The sequence below is a fragment of the Melitaea cinxia genome, chromosome 27 (assembly GCF_905220565.1).
Source record: "Melitaea cinxia chromosome 27, ilMelCinx1.1, whole genome shotgun sequence".
NCBI lineage: Eukaryota > Metazoa > Arthropoda > Insecta > Lepidoptera > Nymphalidae > Melitaea > Melitaea cinxia.
Window position 1 is genome coordinate 2,704,367 of NC_059420.1, and position 23,622 is coordinate 2,727,988.

Below are 23,622 nucleotides of genomic sequence, written 5' to 3' on the forward strand. Positions count from 1 at the left end.
TCAACTACAAACGAAAGTCTTTTCACTACATACCTCTTTGGAGGCTCCTTAATCATTCAAGACGTTTGTAGTAACCGTAAAGACCATCCATATGTAATGGCTCACACGGAACATGTAGAAATCGATATTTTCGTACTCCCGCGGGTCTCACTTCAATTTTCTGTAAGTTTTATTCAACTACAAACGAAAATTTCTTCACTACAAACCTCTTTGGAGGTCCCTCAATGATTTATGACGTTTGTAGTAATTGTGAAGACCATCCATCGATAACTGGCTCGCACTGAATCAGTGGAAGTCGAAATTTTCGTACTTCCGCAGTTTTAACTTCAATTTTCTGTAAGTTCTATTTAACTACAAACGAAAGTTTTTTCACTACAAACCTCTTTGGAGGTCTCTCAATGATTTATGACGTTTGAAGTAATTGTGAAGATCATCCACCGGTAACTGGCTCGCACCGAATCAGTCGAAGTCGAAGTTTTCGTACTCCCGCGGATCTCACTTCAATTTTCTGTAAGTTCTATTCAACTACAAACGAAAGTCTTTTAATTAAAAACCTCTTTGGGGGTCCCTCAATGATTTATGACGTTTGTAGTAATTGTGAAGATCATCCATCGGTAACTGACTCGCATCGAATCAGTCGAAGTCGAAATTTTCGTACTTCCGCGGTTTTAACTTCAATTTTCTGTAAGTTCTATTCAACTACAAACGAAAGTCTTTTAATTAAAAACCTCTTTGGAGGTCCCTCAATGATTTATGACGTTTGTAGTAATTGTGAAGATCATCCACCGGTAACTGGCTCGCACCGAATCAGTCGAAGTCGAAGTTTTCGTACTCCCGCGGATCTCACTTCAATTTTCTGTAAGTTCTATTCAACTACAAACGAAAGTCTTTTAATTAAAAACCTCTTTGGAGGTCCCTCAATGATTTATGACGTTTGTAGTAATTGTGAAGATCATCCATCGGTAACTGGCTCGCATCGAATCAGTCGAAGTCGAAATTTTCGTACTTCCGCGGTTTTAACTTCAATTTTCTGTAAGTTCTATTCAACTACAAACGAAAGTCTTTTCACTACATACCTCTTTGGAGGCTCCTTAATCATTCAAGACGTTTGTAGTAACCGTAAAGACCATCCATATGTAATGGCTCACACGGAACATGTAGAAATCGATATTTTCGTACTCCCGCGGGTCTCACTTCAATTTTCTGTAAGTTCTATTTAACTACAAACGAAAGTTTTTTCACTACAAACCTCTTTGGAGGTCCCTCAATGATTTGTGACGTTTGTAGTAATCGTAAAGACCAACCATATGTAATGGCTCACACGGAACATGTAGAAATCGATATTTTCGTACTTCCGCGGCTGTCTCTTCAATTTTCAGTAAGTTTTATTCAACTACAAACAAAAGTCTTTTCACTACAAACCTCTTTGGAGGTCCCTCAACGATTTATGACGTTTTTAGTAATCGTAAATACCATCCATCGGTAACTGGCTCGCACCGAATCAGTCGAAGTCGAAGTTTTCGTACTCGCGCGGATCTCACTTCAATTTTCTGTAAGTTCTATTCAACTACAAACGAAAGTCTTTTAATTAAAAACCTCCTTGGAGGTCCCTCAATGATTTATGACGTTTGTAGTAATTGTGAAGATCATCCATCGGTAACTGGCTCGCATCGAATCAGTCGAAGTCGAAATTTTCGTACTTCCGCGGTTTTAACTTCAATTTTCTGTAAGTTCTATTCAACTACAAACGAAAGTCTTTTAATTAAAAACCTCTTTGGAGGTCCCTCAATGATTTATGACATTTGTAGTAATTGTGAAGATCATCCACCGGTAACTGGATCGCACCGAATCAGTCGAAGTCGAAATTTTCGTACTCCCGCGGGTCTCACTTCAATTTTCTGTAAGTTCTATTTAACTACAAACGAAAGTTTTTTCACTACAAACCTTTTTGGAGGTCCCTCAATGATTTGTGACGTTTGTAGTAATCGTAAAGACCAACCATATGTAATGGCTCACACGGAACATGTAGAAATCGATATTTTCGTACTTCCGCGGCTGTCTCTTCAATTTTCAGTAAGTTTTATTCAACTACAAACAAAAGTCTTTTCACTACAAACCTCTTTGGAGGTCCCTCAAGGATTTATGACGTTTGTAGTAATTGTGAAGATCATCCATCGGTAACTGGCTCGCATCGAATCAGTCGAAGTCGAAGTTTTCGTACTCCCGCGGGTCTCACTTCAATTTTCTGTAAGTTCTATTTAACTACAAACGAAAGTTTTTTCACTACAAACCTCTTTGGAGGTCCCTCAATGATTTGTGACGTTTGTAGTAATCGTAAAGACCAACCATATGTAATGGCTCACACGGAACATGTAGAAATCGATATTTTCGTACTTCCGCGGCTGTCTCTTCAATTTTCAGTAAGTTTTATTCAACTACAAACAAAAGTCTTTTCACTACAAACCTCTTTGGAGGTCCCTCAAGGATTTATGACGTTTGTAGTAATTGTGAAGATCATCCATCGGTAACTGGCTCGCATCGAATCAGTCGAAGTCGAAGTTTTCGTACTCCCGCGGATCTCACTTCAATTTTCTGTAAGTTCTATTTAACTACAAACGAAAGTTTTTTCACTACAAACCTCTTTGGAGGTCTCTCAATGATTTATGACATTTGAAGTAATTGTGAAGATCATCCACCGGTAACTGGCTCGCACCGAACCAGTCGAAGTCGAAGTTTTCGTACTCCCGCGGATCTCACTTCAATTTTCTGTAAGTTCTATTCAACTACAAACGAAAGTCTTTTAATTAAAAACCTCTTTGGAGGTCCCTCAATGATTTATGACGTTTGTAGTAATTGTGAAGATCATCCATCGGTAACTGGCTCGCACCGAATCAGTCGAAGTCGAAGTTTTCGTACTCCCGCGGATCTCACTTCAATTTTCTGTAAGTTCTATTCAACTACAAACGAAAGTCTTTTAATTAAAAACCTCTTTGGAGGCTCCTTAATCATTCAAGACGTTTGTAATAACCGTAAAGACCATCCATATGTAATGGCTCACACGGAACGTAGAAAATCGATATTTTCGTACTCCCGCGGATCTCACTTCAATTTTCTCTAAGTTCTATTTAACTACAAACGAAAGTTTTTTCACTACAAACCTCTTTGGAGGTCCCTCAATGATTTGTGACGTTTGTAGTAATCGTAAAGACCAACCATATGTAATGGCTCACACGGAACATGTAGAAATCGATATTTTCGTACTTCCGCGGCTGTCTCTTTAATTTTCAGTAAGTTTTATTCAACTACAAACTAAAGTCTTTTCACTACAAACCTCTTTGGAGGTCCCTCAAGGATTTATGACGTTTGTAGTAATTGTGAAGATCATCCATCGGTAACTGGCTCGCATCGAATCAGTCGAAGTCGAAGTTTTCGTACTCCCGCGGATCTCACTTCAATTTTCTGTAAGTTCTATTCAACTACAAACGAAAGTCTTTTAATTAAAAACCTCTTTGGAGGTCCCTCAATGATTTATGACGTTTGTAATAATTGTAAAGATCATCCATCGGTAACTGGCTCGCATCGAATCAGTCGAAGTCGAAATTTTCGTACTTCCGCGGTTTTAACTTCAATTTTCTGTAAGTTCTATTCAACTACAAACGAAAGTCTTTTCACTTCATACCTCTTTGTAGGCTCCTTAATCATTCAAGACGTTTCTAGTAACCGTAAAGACCATCCATATGTAATGGCTCGCACAGAACATGTAGAAATCGATATTTTCGTACTCCCGCGGGTCTCACTTCAATTTTCTGTAAGTTTTATTCAACTACAAACGAAATTTTCTTCACTACAAACCTCTTTGGAGGTCCCTCAATGATTTATGACGTTTGTAGTAATTGTGAAGACCATCCATCGATAACTGGCTCGCACTGAATCAGTGGAAGTCGAAATTTTCGTACTTCCGCGGTTTTAACTTCAATTTTCTGTAAGTTCTATTCAACTACAAACGAAAGTCTTTTCACTACATACCTCTTTGGAGGCTCCTTAATCATTCAAGACGTTTGTAGTAACCGTAAAGACCATCCATATGTAATGGCTCACACGGAACATGTAGAAATCGATATTTTCGTACTCCCGCGGGTCTCACTTCAATTTTCTGTAAGTTTTATTCAACTACAAACGAAAATTTCTTCACTACAAACCTCTTTGGAGGTCCCTCAATGATTTATGACGTTTGTAGTAATTGTGAAGACCATCCATCGATAACTGGCTCGCACTGAATCAGTGGAAGTCGAAATTTTCGTACTTCCGCAGTTTTAACTTCAATTTTCTGTAAGTTCTATTTAACTACAAACGAAAGTTTTTTCACTACAAACCTCTTTGGAGGTCTCTCAATGATTTATGACGTTTGAAGTAATTGTGAAGATCATCCACCGGTAACTGGCTCGCACCGAATCAGTCGAAGTCGAAGTTTTCGTACTCCCGCGGATCTCACTTCAATTTTCTGTAAGTTCTATTCAACTACAAACGAAAGTCTTTTAATTAAAAACCTCTTTGGGGGTCCCTCAATGATTTATGATGTTTGTAGTAATTGTGAAGATCATCCATCGGTAACTGGCTCGCATCGAATCAGTCGAAGTCGAAATTTTCGTACTTCCGCGGTTTTAACTTCAATTTTCTGTAAGTTCTATTCAACTACAAACGAAAGTCTTTTCACTACATACCTCTTTGGAGGCTCCTTAATCATTCAAGACGTTTGTAGTAATTGTGAAGATCATCCACCGGTAACTGGATCGCACCGAATCAGTCGAAGTCGAAATTTTCGTACTCCCGCGGGTCTCACTTCAATTTTCTGTAAGTTCTATTTAACTACAAACGAAAGTTTTTTCACTACATACCTCTTTGGAGGTCCCTCAATGATTTGTGACGTTTGTAGTAATCGTAAAGACCAACCATATGTAATGGCTCACACGGAACATGTAGAAATCGATATTTTCGTACTTCCGCGGCTGTCTCTTCAATTTTCTTTAATTTTTACTCAACTACAAACGAAAATCTTTTCACTCAAACCTCTATAGAGGTCCCTCAATCATTTTAGACGTATGCAGTAATTGTGAAGACCATCCATCGGTAACTGGCTCGCACTGAATCACTGGTTTTCTTACTTTCACTGCATTTGATACTGTTATATATTACGAGTATGTCATATTAATTTATCACAAACTAAAAAAGTGATGACTATAAATCGCTACGGAAATTATCGTTCAATTAACCTGTAATTGTAATTATTGAGGCTTTCAAATCTATTTTATAGAGGTAAAATTCATGACGATAATTGCTCGCAATTTATTATTTTTTATATTTTTAATTATTTTTTTTCTAGCTTACTAAAAACAAAACAAAATGCACTACAATCATCTATCAACGTTCCTCTATAAGAATCGAAGAAAAAAATTTTTTATTTTAAATGTGGGGGGATGCAATATTTTTTGGTGCCAAAAAAATTTTTTTTGTACAACTACAAAAAAAGTTGTTGTCACTACTATCAACTACTAACCAATATCTATTAAATGAATCCAAAAAAAAACATTTTTTCCAAAGTCGGGTGCCAAGTTCACACAGCCACATTTGTATTGGCCATACAGATGTTTGCCGTGGTCTGGGTGTTTGTGCAGTCCTTGTGGGTTTCCCCACCGTGACTCGGAGAGCACGTTAAGCCGTCGGTCCCGCTTGTTATCATCTACACCTGATAGCGATCGTTACTCATAGTAGGGAATATATTCGCCAACCCGCTTTAGAGCCTTCTAAGGTCTGATCCTTCTCCTACATGGGGAAAGAGGCGTAGGCCCAGCTGTGGGATTACAGGCAAAGCGTAAGCGTAAGCATCTTGTTTGATGGCCTATAATCATTACAAATCGTATTAACTTTGAAACCAGAATTATACAATAACAGTTTGTTACGTTTTGAATGGTCAGAAATCTCTGTTTTCTCTTTATACTCTCTTATAGTCTGTCAGTAACTTATCTGCGAGGCAAAATTTATCAAGCAGTAGTGAAACATGCCTTTAAATACTTAGAACAAGCAATTATTTTGATTAAAAAAAATAGGAGTAATATGATCTCTAAAGGTCTGTTTTATCCTACAAATAGTTTCTGATAGTATACCAGTAACTTATCTATCAGATAAGTGGTTAAACAGTAGTACAGGTTAAACTGTACATAAATTACTAAAACTGCAAAAAAAAGAATCTCTCCACGAGTTCATTAATCCCACAGACGTAGACAAGAAGAGACAATTTAAAAAATAACAGCGCGGTACTATTGTAATTGTATCTCTAGCCTATGAGAGGTGTTGAGTTAATTGTGCCACTGTGCCGGTGAGGTCAGCGGTGTTAGTCTGACATTTTACTGGAAGATATGCTATGATATAAGATTAATAGAAATATAATATATCTATTATTGCATAATGTAATTATTTACTATTATAATCTTCAGGAGATGTCAAAATATCGTTTTTGTTATTTATATGGGAACCAAAATAGACTTGGAGATCATAATTTTGATTGCAAAATTCGGTATCGCTTGAGTATCAAAACGAGTGATCATAACCGGTTACCGTAGCCTGCAACACTAGAAGCATAACAAACGCGTTACCGAATCTACCCCTAATTCTCTCAGAAGTTCTGGACACTTACTAACCACTGAAACACAACTTGATAGTGATAGCACTGTTATATAGCTGTGATCTTTGTAAGGTTTCAGGTCAGAGTTTGTTCAATTCATTTATTTTATCAGAGTGATGCCGTGCTGTGTGGCTACGGCACTTAAGAATATAGCCACCCCCTCTCTTCCCGTTGGTGTCGTAAGCGACTAAGGGATAACAAAGTTCCACTACCACCTTGGAACTTAAGAAGCCGACCGATGGCGGGATAACCATCTAACCGCTGGCTTTGAAACACACAAGCCGAAGACGGGCAGCAGCGTCTTAGGTGCGACAAAGCCAGCCTTACGATCACCAACCCGCCTGCCTAGCGCGGTGACTATGGGCAACACACATGAGGTCACGCATTTTTGGCACGAACTTGTGGAGGCCTATGTCCAGCAGTGGACTGCAATACGCTGGATTGATGATGCCAAAAGAATACCAACAATGAAGCGAGAAACTCGCATAATTAAAATCACTACTCTACCATTGGAAAATGATTGGAATAGAACCTAACCTAACCTAAGCTTAGTCCTCATGTGTATATAAAAACTAGGCTATATTAAAACTTACCCATCAGCTCCAACATAAGTCTCCTTCGCGGTTACACCATCATAATGTATCCTATTCTCCACTTCACCATCAATGAGCACGTCGGTCATGACGAAATTAACTATGGCCCTATTCAAATGGCGCCTCAAATACTTTATATCACTCAACACTTTTTTGTCTATGGAACTCTCATTTAGTAAATGTCTATGCCTTAATTTCAAATCACTTTGTCTATAGCTAGAGTTCGAACGTTCTAGATTCAAATCGCTGTCAATGTCACAGTTAATTGAACCTAAGAGAAGGAGGAGCAGGGCCGGCGTTCGAAGCATTTTCTTCCAGGCTATCGGTGACTTTTTTTTCGCTTTTGGAGATTTCAACTCCATAGCTGATCTGAAACAAATCATTTTTATATCAATACATTTGGAAGATTTTTAGTTTTCTTTTCAGTACTTTTACTATCAATTTCTAACTTTATAAGACATACCCAAAAAAATTTGTCACAGGGAAGAAGTTTTTAAGCCTAGCTGTAACTTTATCTTGTATACTGATATCAGACTAAACTAGGTGCCATTTTTCTGGCGGACAGATTAAATTAACATTTTTCTACTCAAATAGCAATGATTGCTATGGATATAATACTTTTAAAGAATAAATGTTTGTGCTGAAATTAGGACGAATGTCAGAAAACACATAGTCTTTGGTAATTTCCTAATACTTCCTTACAAATACAAACTTATTAATTCTAATTTTCTTGTAAATATATTTAAATATAAAAAATTAATTAATAAATAAACGCTTCACACTCAAGGAACCCTAACTTCAGCCTATCGCAGTCCACTGCTGGACATAGGCCTCCACAAGTTCGCGCCAAAAATGGCGTGAACTCATGTGTTTTGCCCATAGTCACCACGCTAGGCAGGCGGGTTGGTGACCGTAATCAAGACGAGCAAGGAGCCCCAATATGACGCTAATACAGTCTGGGGTCTAAAAGTACACAATACAAACACAAACACCCAGACCACATGAAACAGTGTATGGCTAATACATTTGTCACAGTAATTTATGTTTGCACGCAAATGAAAAAAAAAACATCAATTTACATAGACAAGTACAACATGGGTACTTGAAAAAAAACCAACTTCAATTACATCGACGTAAGTAATACAACGTAGATCGACGAAAAAATAGTCAAGTAACTACGTGTTATCAAAGATTACTCAAAAAGTAGTTATCAGATATCGATAAAATTAATATGTGACCACATGATAAACTTCAACTTTCGATTAAATTAAAAATTATCAAAATCGGTACACCCAGTAAAAAGTTATTGCGGATTTTTAAGAGAGGATTTTCGCGAGTTTCCCTCGATTTCTCTGGGATCCCATCATCAGATCCTGGTTTTCTTATCATGGTACCAAACTAAGGATATCCCCTTTCCAACAAAAAAAGAATTTTCAAAATCGGTACATCCAGTAGATAGTTATGCGGTATAATACAACGTAGGTCGACGAAAAAAGCGTCAAGTAAAAACGCATTATTAGATATAACTCGAAAAGTAGTCGTTAGATCTCAAATAAATTTAAATGGGACCAAATGACACACACCATCTTTCGATTAAAAGAAAATTTGTCGAAATCGCTCCACCCAGTCAAAAGTTCTGATGTAACATACATAAAAAAAAAATTAGGGGTAGACAACCCTTAACATTTAGGGGGGATGAAAAATAGATGTTGTTCGACTTTCAGACCTACCCGATATGACACAAAATTTCACGAGAATCGGTGAAACCGTTTCGGCAGAGTTTAATTACAAACACCGCGACACAACAATTTTATATATTAAGGTCTGTTTTTTTGGAATTGTCCTAATTGGTAAACAAATATGGCGTACTTATGACCACAGACAATTAGAGTATAGTGTAGCTTAGTGAAGTGACACAAAGAGCAAATGAATGAACAATATCAATAAGCCATAGACAAAGTAAAATTAATTTTACATCGAAATATTTAATGATACCATATTGCTAAAATTATTTCAAAACCTAATAATATATTGAATATTTTTGCTAAGAATTAGTAGAGGTACAGAATTACGAAAAAAAATATTAATCGAGCATCGAGCATAAAAGGCAACAAAGGGGACTGTCCATTTTGGCCCAAGGTGAACAGAATTCATACAAAAAAAAACAAATATACCAATAATTTTCATAAATTAAATCATGTTTATTCGTGAATTGCAGTTTTATCAATATAAACTGATGAAAAGTTTATTTAATAAGTATTTTAATTCATTAATTATATACTTCTAGTTTATTTTCGGTTGGTGATTTGATTACAACACGTTGCCAGTCTTAAACAAACAATTATTATTAACGAACAATCGATTTTAAAATATTTTTAAATCAATTATTTGTTAAAATCGATTAAAAGTATTGTTAAATCGAATTAATAAGAAAAAAGTCTAAAAAAAGTCTATAAAAGTGTATTAAGTAAAAAAACATTTAACTTTGGTGAAAAAGAAACTATTTTAGAAACATTGTTATTGACTAAATAAAAAGCAAGCAATTAATTATATTAAAATCGATTATCGATTTAATCGATTTATTTGTTTATTGAAAATATTATTTATTATGGCCACCCTAAACTACAGACTTTTGCTTCATACATTCATTTGACTTCGATGTTGCTTTCATGGTGATATAGCAACCTACTGTAAGGTTTTCCGTCAACCGAGAATTCATCACTACTGCGACGTAAAATACACAGTAGGCATATTCATAAGTAGGAAAATATATTTTGTATTTATTTTATATGTAAACAATAAAGGTCAGGCAGAGAAGCCATAAAAAAATATTATTGCAACTGCATGGTTGGTCGACGGACAGTAGGTTGTTGTGGCCATGTCATGAAATTATTTGGTTTTTGGGCTGAAAAAGGTTTCAAGATTTTATAAATCTACCTGCCTAGTTTTTAGATAACATTCTGTTAACGTACGAATCCGATTAGTAAAACAAAAATAACAAAACAATGATTTTTTATTTCAGAAACCTTCTTGTAATTATCCACAAAAAAACAAAAAATGAAACACCTGGATACAAAACTATATCATTTTTCTAATTCATACTTGTTAGTACTACTAACTTAATATATAATTATTATTCTCAGTGACTGTCCACTCGGGGCCGAAACCCCCATACAAAGTGGACAGTCCCCTATATATTTCGTTTATGTGATATGGTCGGTAAAAAAAAAAGCCAAAAACAAAATTTACAACAAAATAAAGGGGCCGCCTGTGTCTAAAAAAAGTCGACCCTATTAATATTATTGTCACATTATTGGTATTTACTATGAATAAAAAACCTTGCGCCGGCGGCACACTCTCTCTAACATCTAAAAAAAGGACTAATAACATTGTACTCCACGAAGCTCTCATTGGGTAATCTTAAGTCTCATCCTAAAGTCTCAAAATTTTTTCCTGTGAACTACAGTAAACGTTTATGCCGTTGCTATGTGGTATACTTTAATATTATATGGGATAGCATTAAAAATGTTCAGGATGAAATTGATATTCAGAAATATTCATAATATAAAATAAAACCTTTACAATGAACACTTTACCATAAATGATTGACATTTGCAATATTTTGTAAGCATTTTTTTGTGCGCTCAACATGAAAAAAAAAAAAAAAAAAAAAACAATTAATAACAAAATACAAATAAATAACAAATCGCTTTACTGTAATATTATTTAACAAGTTATAATTCGTGAAATTTTAAAATATAGTTAAAGAACATGGCCTATTTTATCGCTCATGCTGTTCATTCACTTATACTCATTCACTTCTAAAAATATTATGACCACATCCCTATTTGCCTTATAAAAAAAGATATTGAAATGTCATATTCGAAAATATTAGTTATCTGTACTCTCGGAATTCGTATTTTGTAGTTTTTATGTGTTTAAAATGATAAATTGATATTTGTTTTTAGTGAAATAAATAGTAAATGGAGTTTTACAAATGTCCGTAAGCTAATATGTTGTGAAAGTGAGTGATAAATGAGGAAAAAACGTGAATTACGATTGACAGCGGTTTGTTTACCAATTAGGACTCTTCCAAAAAAACAAGATATAGATATTACTTTCTTATGTTTACGCGAATTTCACTCATTATAATGAAACAACTTTTTCGTATTTTATCGCGGTTTATTAGGTTTTTTAAATGCCCGACGTTTCGGATACTTTACAGCAACCATGGCCACGGGAGGAGTCAGTCAAGCAGGTCCTCCCGTGACCATGGTTGCTGTACAGTACTTATTATATCTCGATTAAATTTAATTTTTTTATTTATTTATTTTATTTTTATTATTATATATTATTATCTATAATCTATAATCTATAATATATATAAAAGCGAAAGGTCACTCACTCATCACGAAATCTCCGAAACTATAACACCTATAAACTTGAAATTTGGCAGGTAGGCTCCTTATAGGACGTAGACATCCGCTAAGAACGGATTTTACGAAACTCGACCCCTAAGGGGGTAAAATGGGGGTTGGAAGTTTGTATGAAAGTCCTATGTTTTTGAAGTAAGAGACCTGAAATTTAAAATGTATGCTCTATAGATGGTGAGAAAGTGTCCAAATAATGTATCTTTAGAAATCAACCCCTTTTTGGGGTTGAAACGGGGGATGGTACGTTGACTCACTGATCACGAAATCTCCGAAACTATAACACCTACAAACTTGAAATTTGGCAGGAAAGCTCCTTATAAGGCGTAAACATCCGCTAAGAACGAATTTTACGAAAATCGACCCCTAAGGGGGTAAAACGGGGCTTGGTAGTTTGTATGAAAGTCCTATGTTTTTGAAGTAAGAGACCTGAAATTTAAAATGTATGCTCTATAGATGATGAAAAGGCGTCCAAATAATGTATCTTTAGAAATCAACCCCTTTTTGGGGTTAAAACGGGGGATGGTAGGTTGACTCACTGATCACGAAATCTCTGAAACTATAACCCCTACAAACTTGAAATTTAGCAGAAAGGCTCTTTATAGGGCGTAGACATCCGTTAGGAACGGATTTTACGAAACTCGATCCCTAAGGGGGTAAAACGGGGGGTTGGAAGTTTGTATGAAAGTCCTATGTTTTAGAAGTAAGAGACCTGAAATTTAAAATGTATGCTCTATAGATGGTGAGAAAGTGTCCAAATAATGTATCTTTAGAAATCAACCCCTTTTGGGGTTGAAACGGGGGATGGTACGTTGACTCACTGATCACGAAATCTCCAAAACTATAACACCTATAAACTTGAAATGTGGCAGGTAGGCTCCTTATAGGACGTAGACATCCGCTAAGAACGGATTTTACGAAACTCGACCCCTAAGGGGGTAAAACGGGGATTGGAAGTTTGTATGAAAGTCCTATGTTTTTGAAGTAAGAGACCTGAAATTTAAAATGTATGCTCTATAGATGATGAAAAGGCGTCCAAATAATGCATCTTTAGAAATCAACCCCTTTTTGGGGTTAAATGGGGGATGGTAGGTTGACTCACTGATCACGAAATCTCTGAAACTATAACACCTACAAACTTGAAATTTGGCAGAAAGGCTCTTTATAAAGCGTAGACATCTGTTAAGAACGGATTTTACGAAACTCGACCCCTAAAGGGGTAAAACAGGCGGTTGGAAGTTTGTATGAAAGTCCTATGTTTTAGAAGTAAAAGACTTGAAATTTAAAATGTATGCTCTATAGATGATGAGAAGGCGTCCAAATAATTTATCTTTAGAAATCAACCCCTTTTTGGGGTTAAAACGGGGGATGGTACGTTGACTCACTGATCACGAAATCTCCGAAACTATAACACCTACAAACTTGAAATTTGGCAGGAAGGCTCCTTATAGGGCGTAAAGATCCGCTAAGAACGGATTTTACGAAACTCGACCCCTAAGGGGGTAAAACGGGGGGTTAGAAGTTTGTATGAAAGTCCTATGTTTTAGGAGTAAAAGAAATTTAAAATGTATGCTATAGATAGCGAGAAGGTGTCCAAATAATGCATCGTAATCTATATATATAAAAGAGAAAGGTCACTGACTCACTCAAAATGAGTCGCTGAATGTGTTGCTAAGCGCAAAACTCGAGAACGGTTGGACCGATTTCGCTAATTCTTTTTTTAAAATATTCCTTGAAGTACGAGAATGGTTCTTACGGAGAGAAAAATTCTAAATTTTTTTTTTAAATTTCCTGAAAAATTCTAAAAACAACACTTTTCTATACTCCCATACAAAAGATTTGTGATAATACTTAAAAGTCAATTTGAACTTTAATACCACACGATAAAGTTTGTGTTAGGCGATACGAAGTTCGCCGGGTCAGCTAGTACATATATATATTTACAATTCACAACTTAAGAACTAAATATTTACAGATAGTTTTGGTATAAGTCATGTCAGCGTAGAGTTATGCCAAGAAATATGCGCAAAAATGCACCAGCCCTCTTGTCACCAGTGCAGGCAATAAGGCGAGGAGTTATCTCATTTATTTATTTTTTAAATTAAATCTAATTAAATTTTAAATGTTATCACATGACAAACACCGGGTTTAGATTAAAGATTATAAAAATTTATGAATTAACACACATTAACAGTGCAGTTGAATTTAGAACTTTCTTTTTTTTAAGTACGTTAAAAAAATATGCAAAAACGAGATAAACACAATGTCAAAGATGTTATCGATTAGATAAAGTCTGTCACAACTTTAGCCTCGTTCTTGTGTATCAAGTATAATAGATAAGTAGTAAGACTTAGATAATGTTATGTAAGAATTAAAGTATTATGTTATTTATATAATACCTTTAGAGTATTAAAAAAAACGTTACACACACTACCATGCATTTGCCGCACACACCCATACATACTCTTTTGTTTATCACTACATAGTACAAAACAAAGTCGCTTTCTCTGTCCCTATATCCCTATGTCCCTATGTATGCTTAAATCTTTAAAACTACGCAACGGATACTGATGCGGTTTTTTTTAATAGATATAGTGATTAAAAAGGAAGGTTTATATGTATAATACATGCGTAATATAATAGAGGAACATTGATAGTTTTTGCAACCGTGCGAAGCCGGGGCAGGTCGCTAGTTATCATAAAAGTCTTTGACAACAGAACCGTAATAATATTCAAACTTATAATTTAAATTAATTATGGTCGATATAATTATGTATAGGTACAGATGTTCGACTCCCGAGATCCTTCTAATGTTAGGTTTTGTATGTATCATGTTCCGCTTGAAAAAATAAATCCTAGCCCGTTTTTAAATTTCTTCAAGATTTCCATTTACACAATAAGTAATGATATCAGTGCAGTCAACACAGCTTAGTGCGTACATATCAATTCGGCGTAAAAAGCGTGGGGTGCTTGATATATGTATTAAATGTAACAATTATTCTACTTGCAACTATCTATGTGCGGAGAGTTATAAAAACATAGTAAAAAGTTATGAAAATATAGTAAAATGTACCCCACGTTTTTTACTCTGAATTGAATTATTCTCTTGATAACTTAAATTTTATTATAATTTTATTTTGAAGTAATTAATTATGATTGATGTTCGATCTTCTACTACTGTAATATAAACTCTTTGTAATTAGAAATTATTTTCTACTTTTTAGTTCGATTAGCTATAAAAGCGTGTTTTTTTTGGTTATTTTAAACTACAATTTATTATTTATGACTAGCTGTGTCCGCGACACCATCCGCGTGGATTTTAACAAAAAAAAATTTAAGTTCGCAGAGTTAAAAAATAAATAAATTTCTAAAATAAAGTGTGAAAAGCCAGTGAAAGTGACGTCGAAAGCGATGCAACCGTTTCAGAGATTAGCCGGAAAAAACAGACAGACAAAGAGACAAAAATTTAAAAAAAAAATGTTTTTGGCATGTGTACCGTATAAATTCTATATGCATTTAGTAAAAAGCGGTTATTTTAATATTACAAACAGACACTCCAATTTTATTTATTTGTATAAAAGACAGATGTTGTCATATCTTGCTAATTGTTAAATGCGTCAGGCTTAAACCATCGTTACATTTTTCACAACATTCCAATTTTACTTGAAATAAATAAATAATAAATAAATAATAAATAATAAATAATAAATAAATAATAAATAAATAATAAATAAATAATAAATAAATAATAAATAAATAAATAATTAATAAATAAAATGTTTATTTCACCAATAACTAAACATGACAATAACACAAAGGTAGACTTCTTCTTTTGAGTGCAATAAGCTCCCGTGCAAGAAGGAGCCACTCTTCCTTAACACACTCATATATAATAGATAGTTATAAGACGAAGCAAACTAAGCTTTACAGAGAATAGAATTAAATAAAAGGAAAAAAAAATAGTAATACGAAATATATCCAAAACGAGTGTGCTTTAGACCACACGACTGAAGTAAAACTTACGAAACGTAACTCCCTCTCTTTCTATCTTCCCTCTCATTTTCGTCACGCATTCACCAGCTTTACTCCCCAAGCATGTAAATAAGTTTTACTTCAACAGATATATTATTATTAACGATTTTGTTACTTATCTTTATGTTTCTTTTCGTTTCAACATAAAACTCCACTTCATCTGCCTGATATTTCTGCACATTTGAAATATTCAAAAGCTGTGCTTTATTACTAATGATGAAACAGAGACTAAGGGCGGGTTTCACCGGTTATGGATAACGCTATTTGAGGGATAACAGTATCAAATTGATAAAAGTTTATTATATAACTTTTGCCCGCGACTTCGTCCGCGTCGAATAGTTACTTTGGAATAGCTAACTTTAATAATTTGCGAAACTTTAACTGTTTACGCAGCGCACGCAGCGGAAGCTCTCAAAAGGAAAAAATCCCGATTTTGAAACATTCTTCAATGGAGCTCCGCTGCGATGGATCTTAGCGTGATGATATATAACCTATAGCCTTCCTCGATAAATGGGCTATCTAGCACTGAAAGATCTTTTCAAATCGGACCATTAGTTCCTGAGATTAGCGCGTTCAAACAAACAAACTCTTCTGCTTTATAATATTAGTATAGATTATCCTTTTCACCATCGAATTCCACTTTATTTATGGTATATTTCTATTTGCATATATGTATCTAAAATAATATATAATTAGTTTATTGAGGAGAAACAGGTCCTAGTGGCCTATTCTACCTGCTACTGTTAAAGTCTGTTTCGTTACTTATGTGCTGGATAAACTTTATTATTACTTGAATATCGGTGAAATCGGCCCTGAGGCCCGGTCTGAGAACTTATTGACAAATTATGTGATAGATATTAGAAGCAAATGAACAAGGCTCTATCAATCACGATTTTACAAATTAATTCAACTTACTTTTTCACTGTCAAAACGTTACAACTTATAGCAGTTTAGTATATTCGCCATTAGAATTATACGCCCCTGTGGCCTAATGGATAAGGCATCGGCCTCCTAAGCCGGGGATTGTGGGTTCGAGTCCCACCAGGGGTAGGAGTGACAATATTTTTAGACCCTTTCTTTAATCGTATAAAATAAACTTTTTCGTTTGTTCTAGTTATTAGACAATGATATTATATGGATGTTTTATTATACATATGCTGTAGGTATAGTTCTTAAGGGTTGAATTTTTTTTAAAATTAAATAAATTAAAAAAAAATCTAGAAAATTATATAAAATAAAGGCGCGAAATTTAGCATTTTTAGTAAATTTGAGTACTAAATTTCAGGTCTTTATTGAGTGATCTTATGTCTTTAAAGGTGATCACCTCACAAACACTACAATTTTTTTTATACAACTAGGTCGGCAAATACAATACAACGTAGCCTGTACGCCTGCAACACCAGAAGCATCGCAAGCGCGTTGCCGACGCTACCCTCAATCCCACCCCAGAGCTCTCTTCTCTAAGGTCGAAGTAGTGATCCAGACTGTCTGCTCTATACCCTACTGAGTCATACCCGATTAAAATAATCGAAAAAAATTGATTCTAATCTCCCAACTCAACGTTTTGTTTGTCTGTTGTTCTAGTATATTTAACAAACCAATGTTTTAAGCTTATGTATTTAATTTCAGAAAACCATATGCTTCAGTTACCTGTTATAGAGTAAATCGCGTATACTCTACTAAGTCTGCGAAATCAAAAAAAAAACAGTTGCGTATGAATCGATTCATTAATATTCGTGCACGCCACTTCATAATTGACAAAAATAAATAGGTACATACATTTGAAACTAACCTTGTTAGGTACATTACAACAGGCGGTCTTATAGCTGAAGTAGCGATTTCTTCCAGAAAACGTTCATTTAACCATTTCTTGTATTATATTATAATGGGTCGACCATTAAGCACGTGATGTTTGAAAGGGGGAGGGACGGGGTGGAGAGTCAGAAAAACATCACGAAATATTACAAGGGGGACTATAATTAAATATCACGTGTATTTATTGTTCGCCCGATTTTTAGACCAAAAAAAAAAACAACAAACACCCTGCAACCTTGATGACTGTCTAGGAATTCCTATCACAATGCTTAATTTTTTTTTTAAATTAAACAGGTCAGATTAAAACTGCATTTAAATAATGTATCATCACTTCAGCCTGTCACATTCCACTACTAGACAGACATAGGCCTCCCCAAGTTCCGCGCCTTTTTTGGTGCGAACTAATGTGTTTTATGCCCATAGTCACCACGCTGGGCAGGCTGGTGACCGCAAGCCTGGCTTTGTTGCACCAGAGATGCTGCTGTCCGTCTTCGCCCTGTATATTTTAAAGCTAGCAGTTGGATAGCTATTCCGCCATCGGTCAGCTTTTGAAGTTCCACGGTGGTAGTGGAACTGTGTTATCCCTTAGTCGCCTCTTACGACACCCACGGGAAGATAGAGGGTGGCTATATTCTTTGGTGCCGTAGCCACACAGCAAATTTCAATTCACTTTGCGCAAAAAAAGTACGCGTGATTTGGGGGGGGGGGGGGGGGAAGTCTAGAAATTACTATAAAACATTATGTGATAAATGGACAACCGTAAGCATATTTCTTATACTAAAATTATTTCAAGTCATCCACAAGAAAAATATTAATCCATATTTAAGATACTACGTAGCGCTATATCTTCATCTCGCACTGGACAACAAGCTCTACAGTGACGTGTCAGTACCGTTACACGAAGTGACGTACGCTCGTGATGTCTATGTTAACGCGATTTACGGAATGTATAATATATACACGCATTTCCGGTTCGCTCGAAATTTATTTATTGGTACCGGTCTTTTTATATAATATTTATTTCATTTATAATTGTAACTAATTTAGATTTTTGTAGTCAACTCCTTAATAAGGCAAGTTATATTAAATATTTTTTTAAATCACTGACATAGTTATAAAACAAAATCGCTTCCCGCTGTCTGTATGCTTACATCTTAAAACAACGCAACGGATTTTGATGCGGTTTTCTTTAGTAAATAAAGTGATTCCAGATATAATACATGCATAGTATATTAGAGGAACACTGATAGTTTTTGAGGTTTCTATTAATAAAATGGCGTCGTGAACACATATTTTTTGCGCTTACATTGCAAATAATTTTTTATATTTAGTATCAGCATTGCAACCGTGCGGAGCCGGGCGGGTCGCTAGTTTAAAATAAAACTACGCAAAAGGTTGGTTGACAAATTTTTTTACTTGGAAAAATAATTTTTTGATTTAAAGTTTTGAAATATATATATTTTAAACAAATTATTGACCTATGTTATGTATTGTATTCTATAACTAGCTGTGCCTGCGACTTCGTCCGCGCGAAATTTAACAAAATAGTTATAGTTCAGTTTCATCATTACAGCCTATACAGTCCACTGCTGGACACAGGCCTCCACAAGTTTACGTCAAAAATAACGTGAACTCATGTGTTTTGCCCATAGTCACCACGCTGGGCAGGCGGGTTGGTGACCGCAGTACTGGCTTTGTCGCACCAAAGACGCTGCTGCCCGTCTTCGGCCTGTGTATTTCAAAGCCAGCAGTTGGATGGTTATCCCGCCATCGGTCGGCTTCCCAAGTTCCAAGATGGTTGTGGAACCTTGTTATCCCTTAGTCGCCTCTTACGACACCCACAGGAAGAGAGGGGGTGGCTAAATTCTTTAGTGCCGTAGCCACACAGCAGTGTTCAGTTTAAAGTTATAAAAAATTAAATAAAAATAGCCCAAGCTACTTCTTATAACATCAGCTATCTGCCAGTGAAGGTCCCGTCAAAATCGGTCCAGCCGTATCAGAAATTAGCCGGAACAAACAGACAGAGAGACAAACAAAAATTATAAAAAATGTTATTTTGGTAAATGTACCGTGTATACATCCATATGCATTTAGTAAAGAGTGGTTATTTTTATATTACAAGCAGACACTCCAATTTTATTTATTTGTATAGATTAACAGTGTGATTTTCAAATATGTTAAACTTGACGACGCGTTGGCGCAGCGGTCACAGGACTGGCTGTTGTGCTGGCGGTCGCGGGTTCGATCCCCGCTTACGACAGACATTTGTATTGGCCATATAGACGTTTGTCGTGGTCTGGGCGAGTGCTTATGTATTGAGTGTGTTTCCGGACCCCCGACACAGGCGAAAATCCTACTGGGGACCGTTGAGTGTGAAGCGTTTATTATTATTATTAAATATATACAATAACGCTTCAGCCTGTAATATCCCACTACTGAGCATAGGTCTCTTTCCCCATGTAGGAGAAGGATCAGAGCTTAATCCACCACGCTGCTCCAATGCGGGTTGGATATATTCCCTACTACGAGTAACGATCGCTATCATGTACATGATAACAACCGGGACCGACGGCTTAACGTGCTCTCCGAGGTACTGACCTACAATAATACCTACAATAAATTTAACGTAATTGTTGATATTAGTTTTAAATATTTTGTAATAAATTTTTGCATGTCATATTGTTGACTAAACATGTACTTATGTATTAACAATATTGTATAATGTAATGACATGTCATGTTTAATCCAAATAAAAATTAGTAAATATTGTTATTGAAATAATAATAATAATTATGTGGTGTCATGGGACTCCAGGTAGGAACGAAGTTCCTTCGGATTGTATAGAAGCAACACAATTTGAAAAAAAATGTTGAATTTTCTATATATTTTCTAATTCTTGATTTTTGTTTAATTTTGTTGATTGGTTTTTAATTAAGTACATAAAAGTATTTATGAAATTTATTATTTAAAAAAATAACAAAACCGTAAAATAAAATAAATCAAATAAAATAATAATAATAATAATAATAATAATTCAAACTATTAAGTGAATTAAAAAAACATGTCTATTTTTTTTATGTCGACAGTATAAAATTACATAAATATTTTAAAAAAAGTTTACTAGTAATATTTTAGTTTTACAAACGTCATATTATACAGTCGTGTGATTGATATTACGTAACTTCCGTTATATATTTTTCTTACGGTTTTAGTATCATTTTTTTCAGTTCGGTCCAGCCAAATGTCAAGCCTGCCGTAAGGAACTTCGTTCCAACGAGTGTGCTTTGGACCACGCGACTGAAGTAAAACTTCTTTTACTCCTACAGTAACATACGTATTTTTTTTTTATGCCACTAGGTCGGCAAACAAGCGTACGGCTCACCTGATGGTAAGCGATTACCGTAGCTTATAGACGCCTGCAACACCAGAAGCATCGCAAGCGCGTTGTCGACCCAATCCCCAATCCCCTCAGGAGCTCTGGTCACCTTACTCACCAATAGGAACACAATACTGCTTGAAAACAGTATTATTACGTATAACGTAACACTCTCTCTTTCTATCTTCATAGAGTTACGTTTCCTAAGTAATCACGGAGTAGTACAAGTTTTCTTCAATAACAATATCTACTAATTTTTTTACTAACGCAAATTACTTTTTTTTCTACAAAAATACGCTATTTTATCAAATTTTGTATTCAGCATTCAAGTTGGTCTAGAAAAAAATCTATCTAGGTAATAATAAGTGTTTACCTTTTATAAGACTCCTTCAAAGGTTCTAGGGCGACAGCTGCGCTACATTACAAATTCATCACAGTACAGCCTACAACAACCTACGGTGAGATTATTATCCAGTAAAATTAGAAATTATTGATGGTTTGATACATAATATTTTAATGAATTTTATTCGACTGTATACTTTTATGTGTGTTACCAGGTAATTTTTTACTTGATGTACAGATTTTAATAATTCTTTTTTTAATCGAAAGGTGGTGTTTATCATGTGGTCCCACTTAAATTGTGGGTTGATCTTAAATGATGGGTTGCCTGGAAGAAATGGCTAATTAGCCATAAGTCCGCCCATTGTACTTCACTGTCTGTAACTATCTTTATGTTTTTTTTGTAATATATTTGTGGTGTACAATAAAGTATAAATATAAATAAATAAATAAATTTAATCGAAATCTGACTTGTTCTTTTTGAGTTGTCTCTATTTATGAGTATTTATATAGAGTTTATTTTTTAGATTATTGTATTATATTGATATTTATTTAGAGTTTTATATTTTCACATAAAAGAAATACAGTCGAATAAAATTTGACGATGCGTTAGCGCAGTGGTCAAGCACCGCATGTTGCGCTAGCGGTCGTGGGTTCGATCCCCGCACATGACAAACATTTGTATTGGCCATATTGATATTTATCGTGGTTTGAGCATTTGTGCTCGTGTATTGTCTGTTTCCATATCTATTAATACGCTAAGGTTAAGATGTTTGCCTCCCTTTTCAGAAAAAAACCTCACAATTACTCCACATAAATTATATATCATTTTATAGGTAATTGCTTGCTCTACCGGCATCTACAGCTAAAAAAATTATTACTGCTTTTGTTTTTGTAAATTAATTGATTATTACAATTATATATACGATGGCTTTAATTTTGAAACAACGTCAACATGATTGACAATTATTATACTGATTAATTGCGAATTATTCGCACGGGTATTGCTAGTTATTAGTTTAGCTATGATCTTCTATAAGGTTGAGACACTATCCCAGTGGGGCTGATCGAGAATTGGAGATAGGTATGACCTTAAAATGAAATACTTACACCTACTAGTTACTAACCTAAAGTTAGTTCGTTTCAGCCTGTAATATCCCACTACTGGGCATAGGCCTCTTTTCCCATGTCGGAGAAGGATCAGAGATTAATCCACCACGCTGCTCCAATGCGGGTTGGCAGATATATTCCCTAGTATGAGTAACGATCGCTATAAGGTGTACATGATAACAACCGGGACCGACGGCTTAACGTGCTCTCCGAGGCACGGTGGGGAGACCCACAAGAACTGCACAAACACCCAGACCAAGGTCAGACACATAAAGTTAGTTACGCAGGTACAATCATGAGGAACAGCTTAGTGTTCGATATTTTTTAATTTGCTCGATGATACTAAAACATGGGGCGTTATTCTAATACTCAGAATATTATATTTTAAACAAACGCACGATTTTCCTCGTTTCCTATTAAATTTGTTTATATTGTTTACTGTGAATTGATGATTCATATTTAAGTTTTAGCGGTATTATTTTAATATCTTTACGTCATATTACAGATTTGATGTAATAATATATTTATAACATTTTGATTGTGATGTGACAACATTTGTTATATGTTACAAATGTTTCCTTTACTCGTATAGGGTTGTCTGTAAGAAATTACTGTCAGTGATAAGACCGCCTTTGCACTTTTATTTACTATGTTTTTTTTGTCCCTTCTTTTTAATATTATTTTTGTAAGTGTGCAATAAAGTATAAATAAAATAAAATAAATAAACATTTGAGTACGCTATTCCCTCAAATTTATAGCGTCTTCGGTGCTACAAAGCCAGCCCTGTAGTCACCAACCCGCCTGCCCAGTGGTGACTATGGGCAACACACATGAGTTCACGCCAGTTTTGACGCGAACTAGTGGAGGCTTATGTCCAGCAGTCGACTGCAATAGGCTGAAATGATGATGATGATTACCTCAAATTGACGCGAGTAAAACCGTAGGGCACAGCTAATTATGATATCATCATTACAGCCTATACAGTCCACTGCTGGACATAGGCATCCACAAGTTTACGCCAAAAATAACGTGAACTCATGTGTTTTGCCCATAGTCACCACGCTGGGCAGGCGGGTTGGTGATCGCAGTACTGGCTTTGTCGCACCGAAGACGCTGCTGCCCGTCTTCGGCCTGTGTATTTCAAAGCCAGCAGTTGGATGGTTATCCCGCCATCGGTCGGCTTTTTAAGCTCCTAGGTAGTAGTGGAACTGTGTTATCACACCCACGGGAAGAGAGGGGGCGGCTAAA

The 23,622-nt window shown here is 35.4% G+C and overlaps 1 protein-coding gene and 1 non-coding gene across 2 annotated transcripts in view; one reads left to right on the forward strand and one right to left on the reverse strand.

Moving 5' to 3' along the window:
- LOC123666818 overlaps nt 1–23,622 on the reverse strand; it is a 124,987-nt gene that overhangs the window by 92,551 nt on the left and 8,814 nt on the right. The window contains exon 2 of the mRNA XM_045600843.1: nt 7,273–7,641. Coding sequence (XP_045456799.1) covers nt 7,273–7,634 — 362 coding nt within the window. The 5' untranslated portion in view covers nt 7,635–7,641. The remainder of the gene's footprint in view (nt 1–7,272; nt 7,642–23,622) is intronic.
- Nucleotides 16,712–16,784, forward strand: Trnar-ccu. The gene has a single exon. It is a non-coding gene; the product is annotated as a tRNA-Arg (tRNA).